Source organism: Oryctolagus cuniculus, chromosome X (assembly GCF_051225735.1).
Source record: "Oryctolagus cuniculus isolate XC-2025 breed Fujian yellow rabbit chromosome X, ASM5122573v1, whole genome shotgun sequence".
NCBI lineage: Eukaryota > Metazoa > Chordata > Mammalia > Lagomorpha > Leporidae > Oryctolagus > Oryctolagus cuniculus.
In genome coordinates, this window is record NC_142888.1 from 32472104 (window position 1) to 32490678 (window position 18575).

At 45.8% G+C, this 18575-nt stretch overlaps 1 protein-coding gene and 1 pseudogene across 6 annotated transcripts in view; one reads left to right on the top strand and one right to left on the bottom strand.

Annotated features, from left to right (window-relative positions):
- The window catches only part of ZNF157 (zinc finger protein 157), a 36964-nt gene extending 19896 nt beyond the window's left edge, over positions 1–17068 (top strand). For 2 of the 6 annotated variants that reach the window (XM_089324450.1, XM_089324448.1), the window contains 2 exons: positions 8930–9056; positions 12771–17068. In XM_089324450.1, the coding sequence (XP_089180576.1) occupies positions 9008–9056; positions 12771–13912 (1191 nt within the window). In that variant the 5' untranslated portion in view covers positions 8930–9007 and the 3' untranslated portion in view covers positions 13913–17068. Of the gene's footprint in view, positions 1–8916; positions 9057–9346; positions 9438–12272; positions 12402–12770 lie in introns of those variants that run through there. The other 4 variants (XR_016228084.1, XR_016228085.1, XR_016228086.1 and 1 more) reach the window with 4 other exon arrangements.
- Positions 9452–12261, bottom strand: LOC149119591 (ADP-ribosylation factor-like protein 6-interacting protein 1 pseudogene; annotated as a pseudogene).
- Positions 17069–18575: the final 1507 nt, after the last annotated feature.

Sequence of the window (18575 nt, forward strand, 5' to 3'; positions counted from 1 at the left end):
AAAAATGGACTCTAGAGAAGAACTGGGGTGACTCCCTGAAGTTTCCAGTTCTGTGCTAGACTTGGATATCTCGAATGACTTGTCTGTAGTTAAGACTATAACATATTTGCATTGGGCTAAATCTCTTACTTAACATTTGATTAAAGCAAAATATGAATATTGGTTTGGTTTTTTAAACCAACTCATGGAAAGTCAAAATAAAAAAAGTAGGAAATTGAATATTTCACCTTTTTTCTTACTAATTTGCATTTCCTTATGCATCCAGTGGACCAACTCCCTGGGATTTAGTTCCATCTTTAAATTTCATGGGTGACTTTTTTCAATGACTACTTCTAGCAGTTATTCCATACCATGGGTGGCTACTCAGGAATTGAAGATTCTTCATCCTCTACCCTTTCATGCTTTTTCTTTCCCAAACCACATGTTTCTGTGAGCCAGGCCATTCTAGGAAATCCAACTTCACTGACACAAAACTGAGGATATAGGGAAAAACAAACCGATTTTTCTTCTATATTCTCAACATAGAACCCTTCTCTGACCAACCATGTGGAGGTTTTCCCCCAGTACTCCAAACAAACAATTTTGCAATGATACCAGCCTGGCATCCTATAATTCAGTGGAGTGTTGATATGTATGTGGAGGTAGCATCAGATTCCATGGGGTGAGAGCTCAATGCCACAAGACTGACCCCCCCCCTCCACTTCAGTCACCAGTCCTAAATCCAGCTTCTGGAAACTTGTGATGATTCGCTATAAATTGGAGTTCTCATAACCCCTTCCTAGTGTTCAATTAATGGATGCCCCTTTATTATGAAGGCCATTAAAAAGCAGCAGATAGAAGGCATACCCAAGGCAAGGTAAGGTATATGGGAAGGGTGGTAGAGCTTCCATACCCTCTCCAGGGGCACCAGCCTCCAGGAAGCTCCGTGTACTCAGCTATCGGAAAGCTTCCAGAACTCAGTCTTTTTGTTTTTTTCTGGAAGATTCATCATAGGCATGCAAGTTCCAGTCTTTTTTTCTTAACGTTTATTTATTTTTATTTATTTGGATCAGAAGTAGAGCAGCCAGGACTCAAACTGGCACTCATATGAGATGCCTGCACTGCAGGCGGCAGGCTTACCCACTACGCCACAGCACTGGCCCCTGCTCCACTTCTGATCTAGCTCCCTTCTATGGCCTGGGAAAGCAGTAGGAGATGGCCCAAGTGCTTAGGTCCCTGCACCTGCATGGGAGACCTAGAAGATGCTCCTGGCCTCGGATCGGCTCAGCTCTGGCTGTTGCGAACACCTGGTGAGTGAACCAGTGGATTAAAGACTCTTCTCAGCCTGCGCCGCGGCTCACTAGGCTAATCCTCCGCCTAGCGGCGCCGGCACACCGGGTTCTAGTCCCGGTCGGGGCGCCAGATTCTGTCCCGGTTGCCCCTCTTCCAATCCAGCTCTCTGCTGTGGCCTGGGAGTGCACTGGAGGATGGCCCAAGTTCTTGGGCCCTGCACCCATGGGAGACCAGGAGAAGCACCTGGCTCCTGCCATCGGATCAGCGTGGTGTGGCGGCCGTTGGAGGGTGAACCAACGGCAAAGGAAGACCTTTCTCTCTGTCTCTCTAACTGTCCACTCTGCCTGTTTAAAAAAAAACTCTCTGTGCCTCTGCCTCTCTATAACTTTGACTTTCAAGTAAAAAATAAGTCCATCATAAGTAGAGCAGCATCTTTATATAAAGATCTACCTGATTGATTATGTTGTTTAGGTCTATTTTATATCAATTTTTTGCCCACCTGTTTTGATTCATTCTGTAAGTGATATGTTAAAAGTCTCCCTTTAGAGAATATTTCTATTTCTTCTTGCAATCCTATATGGTTCATGGAGATTGCTGGTGTGTTACTGTGAAGGAACAAAGCATGTTTTCTGTCTGTCGCTCTCAATCCCACTTTTCAATGTCAGTCTTTTGAGAAGACTGTCCATCAAGGATGCAGGAGAGTGACTCAAGTCTGCCTCCTCAACCAGGAGTCTAAGGAGAGCTTTATAGATTAGGTAGGAGGGAGCTGATATGTAGAAATGCTGATGAGGCAAGTTCTAAATGAAGGGCCTTAGAATCAGACCAGTACAGTGCTATTGTTTGTGTGTTTTAAAGATTTATTTATTTGAAAGTCTGAGTTACACATAAAGAAAAGGAGAGGCAGAGAGAGAGAGAGAGCTTCCATCCACTGATTCACTCCCCAATTGGCTGCAATGGCTAGAACTGCGCCAATCTGAAGCCAGGAGTCAGGAGCTTCCTCTTGGTCTTCCCACGTTGGTGCAGGGGCCCAAGGACATGGGCCATCTCCTACTGCTTTCCCAGGACACAGCAGAGAGCTGGATCGGAAGTGGAGCATCCAGGTCTCGAACCAAAGCCCATATGAGATGCTGGCACTGCAGGCGGCCCCGTGCTATTGTGTGTGTGTGTGTGTGTGTTTGACAGAGTTAGACAGTGAGAGAGAGAGAGGGAGACAGAAAGGTTTTCCTCTTTCTGTTGGTTTAACCCCCAAGTGGCTGCTACGGCCGGCGCGCTGCGCCGATCTGAAGCCAGGAACCAGGTGCTTCCTCCAGGTCTCCCATGCAGGTGCAGGGCCCAAGGACCTGGGCCATCCTCCATTGCACTCCTGGGCCACAGAAGAGATCTGGACTAGTAGAGGAGCAACTGGGACAGAATCTGGTGCCCCAACCGGGACTAGAACCTGGGGTGCCGGCGCCGCAGGCGGAGGACTAGCCTAGTGAGCCAGGACGCCGGCTGCTACTGTGTTTTAAGTAGCTCTCCTAAGAAAGCAGGAATTTAGCAAAACATATGATTAGGCTATTTTTTTTTAAATCTGTTTATTTGAATGGCCAAGTTAGAGAGAGTGAGAAAGAGAAACCAGCAATGCCGGCATCCCATAAGGGCACCAGTTTCAGTCCTGGCTGCTCCGCTTCTGATCCAGCAACTTGCTGATGCACCTAGGAAGGCAGCGGAAGATGGCCCAAGCACTTGGGCCCCTCCCATCCACATGGGAGACCCAGATGGAATTCATGGCTCCTGGCTTCAGCTTGGCCCAGTCCTGGCCATTGTGGCCATTTGGGAAGTGAACCAGTAGATGGAAAATTCTGTGTATATGTCACTCTGCCTTCCAAATAAACAAAATCTTAAAAATTTTTAAAGATTTATTTGTTCCTTCATTTTGAAAGTCAGAAGTACAGTGAGAGAGGGAGTGACAGAGAGAGAATACCTTCCATCTGCTGGTTCACTCCCCAGATGGCCACAATGGCTGGGGTTTGGCCAGGCCAAAGCCAGGCCAAGGAACTTCCTCCAGTCTCCCAATTGGATGGCAGGGGCCCAAGCACTTGGACCACGTTCCACTGTTTTTCTCAGGCCATTATCGGGAACTGAATTGGAAGTTCAGCAATCAGGACTGGAATTGGCACCCATATGAGATGCTGGTGTCACAGGCAGATGCCTTACCTGCTACGCCACAACACCAGCCCCTAAAAAATCTTTTTTTTATTTGGCAGGTAGAGTCACAGATAGTGAGACAGAGAGAAAGGTCTTCCTCCCGTTGTTTCACCCTCCTAATGGCAGCCACGGCCAGCGCGCTGCGCTGATCCGAAGTCAGGAGCCAGGTGCTTCTTCCTGGTCTCCGATGCGGATGCAGGGCCCAAGGACCTGGGCCATCCTCCACTGCCTTCCCGGGCCACAGCAGAGAGCTGGACTGGAAGAGGGGCAACCGGGACTAGAACCTGGCGCCCATATGGGATGGCGGAACCGCAGTCGGAGGATTAACCAAGTGAGTCACAGCGCCGGCCCTTGCCCCTAAAACTTTAAAAATAAAAATTTTTAAAAATGATTTACTATATAGTAATCTCAGACTTAGAAAACTAAAGATTAGGAAGTCAAACCAAGGTAGACTTTTAGATTTGTACCTGAATATCTCATCTTTCGAAGTTTCAAGGCCTAAGAAGTGATAATTTTATTTATTCACTGTTAGGCTGGGAACCTCTAAAGCCAGGCATTTGGGGCATATTTTTAAATAGACCAATGTTTCACTTGCAACCTTTTATGAGAATAGATTCTTACTGAATATATATATATAAACAATCACATTGCCACATGAAACAAAAATACTCATAACTAGATTTTGAATTTTGGAGGAATTAAGTAAGCAGAGAGAAAGTAAATGCTTTCATCATTGTTTATAAAGATTGACTTTACTGAAGTGTTATAAGCCATTAGAAATCTCAAAGTATGTTTTAGTCTAGAAAGACAAAAACATGCGAGTATGGAATCAACAATGTTTTAAATAAGATACAGATCTACATTAAGTTTCGTTAATCCATCAGTTTCTTAAAAGAACTCTGGAAATTTGTATTTAGTCCATTGATTTTAAAGTTATCAGAAACCTACATTCAAGGACAGTTGTTAGAATCTTTCCCATGCGTTTGATTGTAAATGTTTTTAGGTGAAGAATCAGAACTGCTGGTGACAAAAGATGTGAATAGGAGGCCAGTGCTGTGGCGTAGCAGGCAAGGCCACTGCCGCATCCCATATGAGCACTGGTTCTAGTCTAGGCTGCTCCACTTCCAATACAGCTCTCTGCTATGGCCTGGGAAAGCAGTAGAAGATGGCCCAAGTCCTTGGGCCCCTGCACCCGCGTGGGAGACCCACAGGAGGCTCCTGGCTCCTGGCTTCAGATCAGTGCAGCTCCGGCCGTTGTGACCAGTTGGAGAGTGAGCCAGCGGATGGAAGACCTCTCTCTCTGCCTCTCCTTCTCTCTCTGTGTAGCCCTGACTTTCAAATAAATCTTTTAGAAAAAAAGATGTGAATAGTCACAGTTAAACTTTTGTTAAGAGCTCAGCAATTGACAAGAACCTTTGTCTATTTTCATCATGTAGCACTGTAAAAGATGTCCTGAGGGGCCTTTCCTGAAACCATCCTGTCCTTTCAGATCTCTGGGCTTGTGATTGGAGGGACAGCTTTGGAGATCCCTGACAGGTTCCCAGGGTCTTTTTCCATTAAGATAATAATCATGGGGCTGGCACTGTGGCTTAGTGAGTAAAGCCAACGCCTGCAGTGCCAGCAGCCCAATGGGTGCTAGTTTGAGTCCCAGCTGTTCCACTTCCCATCCAGCTCTCTGCTAATGGGCCATCCTCCACTGCTTTCGCAGGCGCAAGTCCTTGGGCCTCTGTACCCATGTGCAAGACCTGGAGGAACCTCCTGACTCCTGGCTTTGGCCTGGCCCAGTCCCGGCCATTCTGGCCATTTGGAGAGTGAACCAGCAGTGCAGGGGCCCAAGCACTTGGGCCATCTTCCACTACCTTCCCAGGCCATAGGCAGAGAGCTGGATCGGAAGTGGAGCAGCCAGGACTTGAACCAGCACCCATATGGGATGCTGGCACTGTGGGCAGCAGCTTTACCTGCTACGCCACAGTGCTGACCCCTATCTAGTACTGTTTAGAGTGTTCTTAGTCGATTTTTTTTTCTCCATCTTTTACCATCCAGTTTGTCTCTCACTCATTACCTGTACAGTAGTCAATGATCTTATTGAGTTTGCCCCCTTTCTTTTTTCACATTTTTAGTTGCATTTTTTTCTACCTTATCAGAACATACAACGTTTGTACCTTACCCTTCACCTCATGCCCCTGGCCTTGTTTTAGTTTTCACTTTACAGTTAAATATGTGACATGGTCACTGTCCATTTTGCCCAGCCACCATTTTTGATTGGATAAAGCTGATCCTTTAATACAGTGCTGTCCAATTGGAACTTCTTGCTTAGCTAAGTGTTCTATGTTGAGCCGGCGCCGTGGCTCAATAGGCTAATCCTCCACCTTGCGGCGCCGGCACACCGGGTTCTAGTCCCGGTTGGGGCGCCGGATTCTGTCCCGGTTGCCCCTCTTCCAGGCCAGCTCTCTGCTATGGCCAGGGAGTGCAGTGGAGGATGGCCCAGGTGCTTGGGCCCTGCACCCCATGGGAGACCAGGAAAAGCACCTGGATCCTGGCTCCTGCCATCGGATCAGCGCGGTGCGCCGGCTGCAGCGGCGGCCATTGGAGGGTGAACCAACGGCAAAAGGAAGACCTTTCTCTCTCTGTGTCTCTCTCTCACTGTCCACTCTGCCTGTCAAAAAAAAAAAAAAAAAGAATGTTCTATGTCTATGCTACCTAGTACCATGACTAACCACGTGTAAATAATGAACTCTGGCAATGTGTCTGAATTTTTTGTTACTCAATTTTAACTAATTAAAATGTAAACAGTCATATGTGGCTAGTGGCTACTATATGGACAATGTAACTCTAAGTCAGTTTCTTGGGAGGGTCACAAGAATATTGGCACATTCAAAACTTTTTCTGGGGGCCGGTGCTGTGGCATAGTGGGTAAAGCTGCTGCCTGCAGTGTCGGCATCCCATATGGGCGCCAGTTCAAGTCCCAGCTGCTCCACTTCTCATCCAGCTCTCTGCTTATGGCCTGGGAAAGCAGTAGAAGATGGCCCAAGTCCTTGGGCCCCTGCATGCACATGGGAGACCCAGAAGAAGGCCCTGGCTCCTGGCTTCGGATCGGCATAGCTCTGACCGTTGCAGCCAATTGGGGAGTGAACCAGTGGATGGAAGACCTCTCTCTCTCTCTCTCTCTCTCTCTCTCTCTCTCTCTCCTCTCTGTGTGTAACTCTGGCCAATTGGTAAGTGAACCATCGAATGGAACACTCTCTGCCTCTCCTCTCTATGTAATTCTGACTTTGAAATAAATAAGTAAATCTTTAAAAGTTGAGCTGGCCTTATTCTCAGGATAAGCCCCAACGGATCATGCTGCATGTTTTTGTATGTTGCTGGATTTTATATGCTAATATTGAGACTTTTTGCTCTGTGTTTGAGGAATATTGGGTTGCAGTTTTCTTTTTTTACAGGCAGAGTGGACAGTGAGAGACAGAAAGGTCTTCCTTTTGCCGTTGGTTCACCCTCCAATGGCCGTTGCGGCCGGCACGCTAGCCATCTTCCACTGCCCTCCCGGGACACAGTAGAGAGCTGGCCTGGAAGAGGGGCAACTGGGACAGAATCCAGCGCCCCGACTGGGACTAGAACCCGGTGTGCCAGCGCCGCAGGCGGAGGATTAGCCTAGTGAGCTGTGGCACTGGCCAAGGGTTGCAGTTTTCTTGTCATGCTTTTGTTAGGTTTTGTAATCAGGATAATGGTGGCCTCATGAAATGAGTTGATGTGTTCTCTTCTAGGAAACAGAAGAGGAGAAATGGTACAGAGAATTGAATTGATGTATTCCCTAGGTATTTGCTAGACTTTACCAGTGAAACCATCTGGGCCTGGGAATTTCCTTTTTTTTTTTTTTTTAAAGGTATTAAACTACAAATTTGCTTATCTTTTTTAAAATAAACATGTTTTAATTCAATTTTCCATAAGATTTTAAAGATTTTTATTTGAAAGGTAGAGTTAGAGTGAGAGGGAGAAACAGAGAAAGGTCTTCCTTCCGTTGATTCACTCCCCAGATGGCCACAACGGCTGGAACTGCACCAATCTGAAGCCAGGAGCCAGGTTCATCTTCTTGGTCTCCCATGCGGGTGCAGGAGCCCAAGCACTTGGGCCATCTTTTGCTTTCCCAGGCCATAGCAGAGAGCTGGACTGGAAGAAGAGCAGCTGGGACTAGAACTGGCACCCATATGGGATGCTGGCACTGCAGGCAGAGGATTAACCTACTGTGCCAGGGTGCCAGCCCCAAATTTGCTTATCTTTTAATAAGAGATCTATTTATTTGAAAGGAGGGAGAGAGGGAGGGAGAGAATCATCTATTCACAGGTTCACTCCCTAAATTGCTACAGTGGCCAGAGGTGGGACAGGCTGAAGCCAAGAGCCTGGAACGCCATCCAAGTCTCCATTGTGGGTGACAGGATCCCAAGGACTTGGGCCATCATTTGCTGCTTTCCCAGGCATGTTAGTAGGGAACCGGATCAGAAATAGAGAAGCTGGGACTTGAACTGGAATTCTGATATGGCATGCTGGCCTTGCAAGTAGTAGCTTCTCCTGCTACCCCAAAAACCAGCCCCTGAAACTACAAATTTAGTTTTCTTAACAGATGTTCTTTTAAGTTACCTACTTCTCCCTGAGTGAATTTTGGCATTTGTTTTGCATTTCTTGGAATTAGTCCATTTCATGTAAGTTGCTGAATTTATGTGGATGATGGTATTCATTCCGTTTTCTCACTTTTAATGTCTATGGGATATATAGTGATTTTCTCTTTTCACTTCTGATATCGATAGTTTGTGTATTTTTGTCCTCTGTTAGTCTGGCTAGACGTTTATTTTGTTGATCTTTAGAAATGAACCTTTTAGGATATGGGTATCCCAAGTAGTGCCTTACACCATACGCCTACTCCCAAAGTTATGTTTTAATTCTATTTTCCATGCACCTTTTGGAGTACCCCTGTATGTAGTTTCATGAACTCATCATATATGTTTCATGTCTTGCCTTTTCTCACGCTGTCACCTCATAGTCGGGAGAAAACAGTATTTTTGTTTAAGGATTCAAGTGCTACTTCCCCAGTGAGGTGCAGTCTAATAACACCAAATGGAAGTCAGTTTCTTCCCTTGTGAGATCCAGCCCCAATGCTCCTGTCTGGTGTCCAGGATTGCTCCTGTGAGTGAGGTCCTGTAGCTTCCTCATTCTTGTTTCCCCAGCAGCTTGCACAGGTGTAGCGCATAGTCTTAACTCAGCAGTCTCAGTCTTGTCTTCATGAATTAACAAATTAGCATAGTGGGAGGGGTTTTGGAGGCTTCCTTTCACCAGAAAATATAATACCAAGCAAGACACAGAGTGGGTTATCCCGTGTGGCTCTTTCTCATCAACTGTCAACAGAGCTCCATCCAGGGGATTAGTTGCCACTCCTCTTCTCCACGCATCCCCTTCTGATAATTGCAGATTGTTGTTCCAGGCTTCTGTGTCCTTTGAAGATGTGGCTGTGGATTTCACCAGACAGGAGTGGCACAGACTGGATCCTGCTCAGAGGACCATGCACAAGGATGTGATGCTGGAGACCTACAGCAACCTGGCATCTGTGGGTGAGAATGAGTGTCTCTGTAATTCCGGGGAGCGTGTGTTTCCTTTCTTGGTTGCTGGACTGTGTGCAGCCTCTGGAAAGCTTTGTGATGTTTGAGTTTCAGATTTAGAGGTCACAGACGCCTGATGAGTTTAGGGCAGCGGGAACAATGCGTGTGTTCTGACTTCCCAGATGAAAGGTTTCAATGGGCCCCCCTCCTTGTGCAGCTCATGAAGATGCACCTTCCTCCTCCATCAGAGGCCCTAAACTCAGACAGCTTGGCCCGCGTCCTGTGCCATTTCCCATTAACAGGCCTCTGCGTGGCCAAACCAGAGATGATCTTCAAGTTGGAGTGAGGAGAAGAGCTGTGGATAATAGGAGTCTTCAGGTCATGGTTATCCAGGTGAGTGAGCAAGAACCAGACATGTGGAAAATAGGGGAAATTAAACCCCCGGAATCCAAGTCAAAAGTTATCCTTGTGCAGTATTTTCTGGGCATCTCTTTTTAGAGGCCCTAGCTCTTTGAGCATGAGAATAGAAGGTCTACGCACTTTACATGCCTGGACCACACATCCCAGTGCCATGCTCACACTTCAGTTCTCTCTTATTTTTCTTTTTTTTTGGACAGGCAGAGTTAGAGACAGAGAGAAAGGTCTTCCTTCTGTTGGTTCACCGCCCCCAAATGGCCGCTATGGCCAGTGCACTGCACCGATCTGAAGCCAGGAGCCAGGTACTTCCTCCTGGTCTCCCATGCAAGTGCAGGTGCCCGTTCTCCACTACCTTCCCAGACCAGAGCAGAGAGCTGGACTGGAAGAGGAGCAACCGGGACTAGAACCCGGTGCCCATATGGGATGCCAGCTCCGCAGGTGGAGGATTAACCAAGCGAGCCACAGCACCCGTCCTGCTCTCTTCTTTTATCTTGATTTATTTTTTTTGAGATTCCAGCTTTGCTGTTTGGTTGGTTGGTTTTTGTTTTCCTCCTTTTACTTAAAGTGGAAGAAATAATACAGGATTAAAACTGAAAAAGTAGTTAACAGGTAGGTAGATCGTATATTCATACACACAAAAATCTGCATAGGAAGACAGGCTTATTAACAAGGAGGAAACACATGTAAAGTTCAGGTAGTGCTCATAAAAAGCATAAAAAAACACACGTGCTACAATGGGAGCCACTGTTCATAGCAGAATTGAAAGAGGGAGCAACACCTGTTTAGGGACAGATATACCATAAGGTACAGGTTTTGCAACATTAGTGCCATGAGTTCACAAAACTGTGTTAACAGCTAGTTAATCAGTTGAAGAACTGCTCCCAAATATTTCACATTTTTGGCCCTTAGAGGCTTGTTCCTACAGATGTCAATTACTGAACTTCAAGATACCAAGAGGGAAAGGATTGTAAGAAACTTCCCAAAGAGTTACAACACCTAATGTAGAACAGGGGTCACCCACAGCTCTTGAATGTTTTCACAGCAATACCTAGGAAAGAAAGTCAGACACAAGCAGACTCCTATGGCAGACCTGTGGGAACCGGAATCTGGCCGGTATTTGCCGTGGGAATTTTGAAGCTTCCCTTTAGAGATTTATTCTGGTCTCAGGAATTAGCAGGATAAGATCATTTTCTACTGAAACGAATCTTGACTAAACATAGGAAGACTTTTGTCCTTTATTGGCTTGTCTCGGAGTAAAGGTCACAGACATGAGTCTCAACCTGCTGTGTACTTTAGAAGTCAGCAGCAAATCAGAAATAAAGAGGATGCTAAACATCCTGAATATAATCTCTTGGAAATCTGCTGTAAAAAAAAAAAGCCTTTGAAGATTTACTAGCTTGAAGTGTAAGTGCAAAGGGACAGGATATCTGAGCCTGTCACACACCCCCATTTTGGGAAGAAGGGTCAGTGTTTCCCATAAATTGCTAAGGTTTTCACATGGGAGAAACCTGCACAGGCTAAGCCTGGAATTAGTTTCATTTTATTCCATGGGGATTCTTCTCCCACGGTAAAGAAACAGAAAGAGGAATGACCCTTAACTGGTCTCTTTATCAAAAATGGTAAACTTGGTCTCTGCAGTCAGAAAGTCAGGCAGTATTTTAAGCAGACTGTGGAAGCAGATGGCTTCCTGTAGCCACAGACCACTATCCTGTGTTGGCTAAAGCAAAGACTAACTCCGACAATTGCCAAAGTTGCTGTAAATGCACTAAAGGGTACAGTTCATCACACCCAGCTATAGTCAACAAGCAGACACTATGCACAAAGCCTTACTTGGCAAGTCTGAATTTTCATTAACTAAGGGCAGAGTGAGAAAGAGCAAAGATGGACTTCCGTAACATTTTACTATCCAGATAGCAAAGGAGAAATGGTTTCCAGGGACAGTACATCCTCCTTTAAACACACTAAACAGAGCAGGTGCATTGTTCATTTTGCTTTTCCTTTTGTTTGAGAAGCTTGTTTATCTCCCTTTTGGCTCTCCCAGTGTACTTTGAAATTATTCCATATTAGTTCAGTCCAGGAAGCAACAGTGAGGAAGTCACTATGAGGCAGGTGAGAAGCAGGTTGTGGACTTGCTGTCCCACCCAAGCAACCACAGCAAGAGAACTGATCATGGTCACGAAGTAGATTTTACACTTTTCTTTTAGTGTAAAGAGGCGTTTGCACCAGCCCCCAGCTCTTCATTGAGTTTTCAATACGTAGCTGCACGTTTCCTGGACTCTGTTGTTCAGTGGCCCCTTGATTGGAACCAAAAATTCTAGGTGCTAGAATAGGAACAAGGCAGTCAGTCAAGCACAAACACACAGCAAAATCGGGAAACACCATACAGAACAGATGGACCGAGATAGTAGATGATCAGAAACACCAAAGAAACCACACCTATGAGGGCAGGTGGAAACCAGGCTCTTTGCCAACAGAGGACTTTCCTGGCCATCAGCATCGCTTCTGCCCTTCCTTGCAGCTGCTCTTCCACCCTTGCAGTCTCTGCAGCCAACAGGCTGGTGCTGCAACTGTCTCCCTCCGCCATTGTCCTTGAGGGGCCGTCTCAGCAGGTGCAAGCCGCCCACTAACCTTCCCTCGAAACCCGCACAGCACCACCTTATCTTGATGTTTATGAAGTTATTTACCACTCTTATCTCTGCTTCGTCTTAGACATTCATTCCGGCCTCTAATTGCCAAGCATTCATTCACACATTCCTGTAGTCATCCAGCGAACTCTAAATAAATATCCACTGTATGCTGGTCACATTCTAGGTGTGGGGATCCGGCAGTGAATAAAATAATATCTCCGTTCTCTTGGAGCTTGCAGCCTGCAGAGGGGGAAATGATCAGAAACCAAGAAATATGTAATAGGTTTGGTGGTGAAAACCAAATCATGGCAAGGTAAGAAGGACAGGCAGAGATGTGGAGTTTGGGGAATGTGGCCAGGGAAGATGTTTTGGTGAGGTTAACGTTAATGCACAAACATCAGTGAAGTGAGACACTCAGAGTCATGTGAGCTGTGATTATCTGACCAGGGAGAACCGGAAGTGCCCAACCCCAGTCTGAGAGGTATGTCCTAGGGCTAGCGACAGGAGAGGATGAGAGAGGGTGAGAATGTTAAGAGGTGATATCATAGAGTTAGCAGGGGGCCAAATGATGTAGCATTTTAAGGTCATCTTAAGGAGTTTGATTTTATCCTGTAATGGGGAAGCTGTTTGAGATTTTACGTAGTAGCGTGACATGCTGACATGCTGTGATTTGCTTTCAAAGGATCTCTCTCGCGGCTATGTGGCAACAGTTCTGTCAGGCGTCATGGCCGCAGGCGTGGCAGCAACCTTCTGCAGCCTACGAGGATTCAAACTTTGGATCAAAAAATTGAGTACAATGGATGTGGGCGAGGCTTCCATGAGAAGGCAGGCTTTGCTGGCCTTAAAGGAACACACACGGGAGATAAAAACTTTGAATGTCCCGAGTGTGGGAAAGCGTACTGCAGGAAATCAAACCTTGTTGAACATCTGAGGCGACACACAGGGGAGAGACCCTATGAGTGTGCTGAGTGCGTGAAAACCTTCAGTGCGAGATCCTACCTCATTGCCCATCGGAAAACTCACACCAGGGAGAAGCCCTTTGGATGTAACGAGTGTGGGAAGTCTTTTGGCAGGAAGTCGCAACTCATTCTGCACCGCAGAACACACACTGGAGAGAGACCCTATGAGTGTACTGCATGCGGGAAATGCTTTTCTGAGAAGGCCACCCTGACCATTCACCAGAGAACCCACACCGGGGAGAAACCCTATGCATGTGGGGACTGTGGGAAAAACTTCCGCGCCAAGAAATCCCTGAATCAACATCAAAGAATCCACACAGGCGAGAAACCCTATGCATGTGCGGAATGTGGGAAATGCTTTCGAATGAAGATGACTCTCAATAATCATCAGAGAACGCACACAGGTGAGAAGCCCTATCGGTGTCACAAGTGTGGGAAGGCTTTCCGGGTGCACTCCTCCCTGGGGATCCACCAGCGAATTCACACGGGAGAGAAGCCTTACGAGTGCAGCGAGTGTGGTAGTGCCTTCTACGTGAAAGCACGCCTCGTTGAACACAAGAGAATGCATTCAGGAGAGAAACCGTATGAGTGTAGTGAGTGTGGGAAAATCTTCAGGATGAAGAAATCCCTTTGTCAACGCCAGAGGACTCACACAGGAGAGAAGCCTTACGAATGTGGGGAATGTGGCAATGCCTTCTATGTGAAAGTGCGCCTCATTGAGCATCAGCGGATTCATACAGGGGAGAGACCCTTTGAATGTCAAGAATGTGGGAAGGCTTTCTGCCAGAAGGCACACTTCACGGAACATCACAGAACTCACATAGGTCGGTCCAGGCCTTGTGCCATGGAGAAAACGTCTCCCTAAACTCTCCCTTCCCCAGTGGATCGAGTGTCTTGGGGGATCTGGTCACCAGGGCACCCAGTGTGTTTGTATTTAGTATTTTGTATTCCTGTGAAATGTCCTTGTGCCCTTAGGGGATAGCTCGTTGTTCTTTTCATGTGTACTTACCCAATTAGTGGGGAGATTGAACATCTTATTTGTTGATGGGCCATTTGGGTTTTTGCTTCCTGATATTGACAGTTCACATCCATTGCTCATGGTTTTCTACTAGGCTGTTCATCCTTTGCTTCTTAGTTGAAATGCTGTTATTGTTTAATATCGGAGAATATGAAAATCTTCTTTCAGTCATGCTTTGCAGGTATCTTCTCCTGGGCTGGGGCTGGTTCTTTAATTTTGTTTCTTCTTTTCAGCAGAAGTTCTATGTTTTAGTATTGTCAGTCTCAAGGAGATTATATTCCCCTGCATTTTCCTGTAAGGTTAAATCTCTCCTTTTAACATTTAGAATTTTAATGTACTATGAGACTTTTTTGGGTAGTATGAAGTCTACAATAAATAATGCTATATTGTCTTAAAATTGTTTCATAAATGCCATCACACTATAATGTGCCATAGCTTGCCTTTTTTCATGCAATGTTACTTTTCCAAGATCTTTGTCAAATACAAATTAGGTTTGTTCATTTACCTCTCCATTCCCCTAGTGAAAGACACTGTTTCTGTATTTAGTGTCTAAACCTAGAAGTGGAATTTCTGGGTCAATGGGTGTAGGCAGTGTGCCAGTGAATAAGCTCCAAACCCATCCTTCCAGACTGCACTTTTTGGCTCTTCCAACCAGATTTAAACCTTTCCAGCTGCTCCCTCTCGGGCCTTGCCAATATGAAATACTTGATAGAACCTTTGGAGCCAGGAAAGGAAGGGACTTGCTTCCTTTCCCTTTTCCCCTTCATATTAGCTTTCTGTTCCTCTGGGTGTCTGCCAGCACTGCTTCTTCACGCGGGCAGCAGCAGTTCCTTATTGTAGCACCAGTTTGCAATTTTCCAGCATTCCCAGAAGGAGCCCACTCCCCTTGGAGACACAAGCATCAGCTGGGTAGTGCACCTCTTTAGAGGTGTGAGTCTCAGCCCTGTGGGAGCCTTCCTCTACCCCTCTAATTTTCACTATTTCCACCTTCGTCCCTGTTACTGTCCTAGGCCAGCTTCTTTCTCAAGCTGCTACCTCCCTGAGAACTTGAATTGCCTCTTTTTTGCTCTTCAGTTATGTCGTTATATAATTTTTAACCAGTTATAAAGTTATTGTTTCCTCTTTAAAAACAACTGATGGGGCCGGTGCTGTGGCGCAGCCGGTTAAAGCCCTGGCCTGAAGCACTGACATCCCATGGTTCTAGTCCCAGCTGCTCTTCCAATCCAGCTCTCTGCTATGGCCTGGGAAAGCAGAAGATGGCCCAAGTCCTTGGGCCCCTGCACCCATGTGGGAGACCTGGAGGAAGCTCCTGGCTCCTGGCTTCAGATCGGCACAGCTCTGGCCTTTGCAGCCATCTGGGGAGTGAACCAGCAGATGGAAGACTTCTCTCTCTGTATCTACCTCTCTGTAACTGTCTTTAAAATAAATAAAATAAATCTTAAATACTGGTGTTTCTGTATTCTAGTTGGACCTTGAGCAATATGGACGTTTTTCAACTTAAGTATTTATTTCTCCCTCCAAATTGTATTAATTCATATACTTATGAGAAGTTTCAGAAAGTTCTGATTTTTCACAATCATCAGCATTTACTATTGGTCCTTTAAATTAGCATCTATGAAAGGTTTGAAATGGCATTAAGCCTTTGCATCCATGAATATAGTTTGTCTTTTTATTTTTTCAATCATTTTGACATCAGAGTTTAAACATCTTGCATGAGTTTTGGGGAGACAAGTCCTACTCAACCGATAACATAGTATAACAACTATTTATATTGTATTAAGTATTATAAGTAATCAATCTAGAGATGATTGAAAGTGTATGGGGGCTGGCGCCACAGCTCAATAGGCTAATCCTCCGCCTAGTGGCCCCAGCACACCGGGTTCTAGTCCCGGCCGGGGCGCCGGATTCTGTCCCGGTTGCCCCTCTTCCAGGCCAGCTCTCTGCTGTGGCCAGGGAGGGCAGTGGAGGATGGCCCAAGTGCTTGGGCCCTGCACCCCATGGGAGACCAGGATAAGTACCTGGCTCCTGCCATCGGATCAGCGCGGTGCGCGGGCCACGGCGGCCATTGGAGGGTGAACCAACGGCAAAAGGAAGACCTTTCTCTCTCTCTCTCTCACTGTCCACTCTGCCTGTCAAAAAAAAAGTGTATGGGATGGTGTGTAGGTTCTACGAAAATATGATGTCCTTTTATATAAACGACTTGAGTAACCTTGGATTTTGATATCTGCAAGTGGGTCTTGAAATCAATCCCCCATGGATAAGCATATACATAGATTTATGTGTAATGTGTGTCACACACATGCTTCCCCATAGATCATTTTTGCTTTATGTGGGCAGCGTACATTTCATTTTATCCACATATTTACCACCTTGGTTGCTCTTCATTACTTTCTGTATTTCATCCAGGATCATTTTCCTCTTTGCCTGGAAAATACCCTGTTGTTTCCTCTAGTAGGGGTCTGTTAATGGTGAACCTCTCAACTTTGACAATGGTTTTTATTGCACCTTTTTGATAAGCAAATGTAAAATTCCTTACCTTTAGTATTTTGTAGTACTCAACAAACTGATGCTAAATTAAATACTTTTCTGTGGGGCCAGTGTTGTGATACAGGAGGGTAAAGCCACTGCCTGTGATGCTGGCATCCCATATGGGCACCAGTTTGTGTCCTGGCTGCTCCATTTCTGATCCAGCCCCTGCTAATGGCGTGGGAAAGCAGTAGAAGATGGCCCAAGCGCTTGGGATACTGCACCCATCTGGGAAACCCGGAAGAAGCTTCTGGTTCCTAGCTTCAGCCTGGCCCCGTCCTGACCATTGCAGACATCTAGGGAGTGAACCAGTGGATGGAAAACCTTTCTCTCTGTAACTCTGGCTTTCTAAATCAATCAATTGATAAATTGTTTTGCTTCTTTTCTGAATGTCCCATCATGATCACGATGACCCAAAGTATTTGAATCATCAGATGCCCTATAATACTTGAATAAAAATATTATGCTTTCTATATTCATATAACATGTCTTCATTTTCATTTACTATTATTTAAATGCATCAAGATGCTTTCACATCAATTCTTCCAATCTCTAGCTCATTCATTAAGCTCATTAAATTTGATATTTAAAAATTCCTATTATGGGGCCAGTATTGTGGCACAATGGGTTAAGCCTACTTGTGACATCAACATCCCATATCAGAATGCTGGTTCTGCTCTGCTTCTTATCCAGCTTCCTGCTGATGTGCCTGGGAAGGCAGCGGAAGATGGCCTGGGTACTTGGGTCCCTCACCCACATGGAAGACCTGGATGGATTTTCTGGCTCCTGGTTTTGGCCTGGCACAATCCCGGGCATTGTGGCCATTTGGGGAGTGAATAAGCAGGTGGAAGATGTTTTATGTCTCTCTCACTCTGCTTTTCAAATAAATCTTTTAAAAATTCTGGAAAATGTCAGGCTTAAATGAAGGGAATCTATAGTGACAGAAAATATATCCTCTGGGGGTGGGAATTAACTCCGAAGAAGTAGGAGGGAACTTTCTGAGGTAATGGAAATACTCCGTATCTTGATTGGAGTTTGTGTTAATGGTTGTATACATTAGTCATCAAATGGTAAACTTAAGATTTATGAAAATATATATGCATATATAAATACATATGTATATAAATGACATCTCAAGTAAAATTTGTAAACTAAACAAAGTTCCCATTTGCACACCAGGAGCCGGCTCTGGGCTGCCTGGGAGAAAATAAGGACTCTTGCCCACTAGAGCTGTTGAAAGAGTCTTTAGAAATTGTCTCGCCCCCATGAAAATGACCTTTTATAAGCCCCCTTCCCGCTGAGGTGTGCTGACCCTCCATTCACTACCATAACCACCCGTGGTGCTCCCCACCAGCCAACCCTACAGTGTAGACTTGGCTGTCTCTAGCCTAAGTGCAGGCTCCCCTGATCCTCCATTAGCCCACCACAGTAACTATCATCCCAGTGTCTACCAATACCCCATTAGTGCATAGTAGTTCTTATCATTCCCTTTAGGCTGCTGACCTCCACCCCCCATCATCACTTGTGTCTGCTAATCTTGACAACAAATAGTGTCTTTGACCTTCATGAAAAATAAGTCCAGTGTCTGCTGGTCCCCCATTAGCCCTCATCACTCTGCTGGTTGGCTATTAGCCCATACGAAAGCAATCTTGTTTTCATCATGGTGTCAGTCCATTCACTGACACATACCTGTGCATGCTGATGACTCATTGTCCCCTAGGACTGAGTGCTAACTTAGGAGCCCAGAATAGTGCCTGGGTTCATTAGAGCCTATCATGGTTTCAAATGACCCTGTACTAGCTTCTGGCACAATATTTTTGACACCGCCCCCCTCCCATGAGTTCCCGTGGCTGTGTCTGCTGACATCATGTTATCTCATTATTTCTGTTGAATTCTCATTATTCATCAATGTAGTGGCTTTGATCTCTGTGATGACACTGCATGGCTTCTGATGACCCTATATTAGAACCAGTCATTGCTCCCT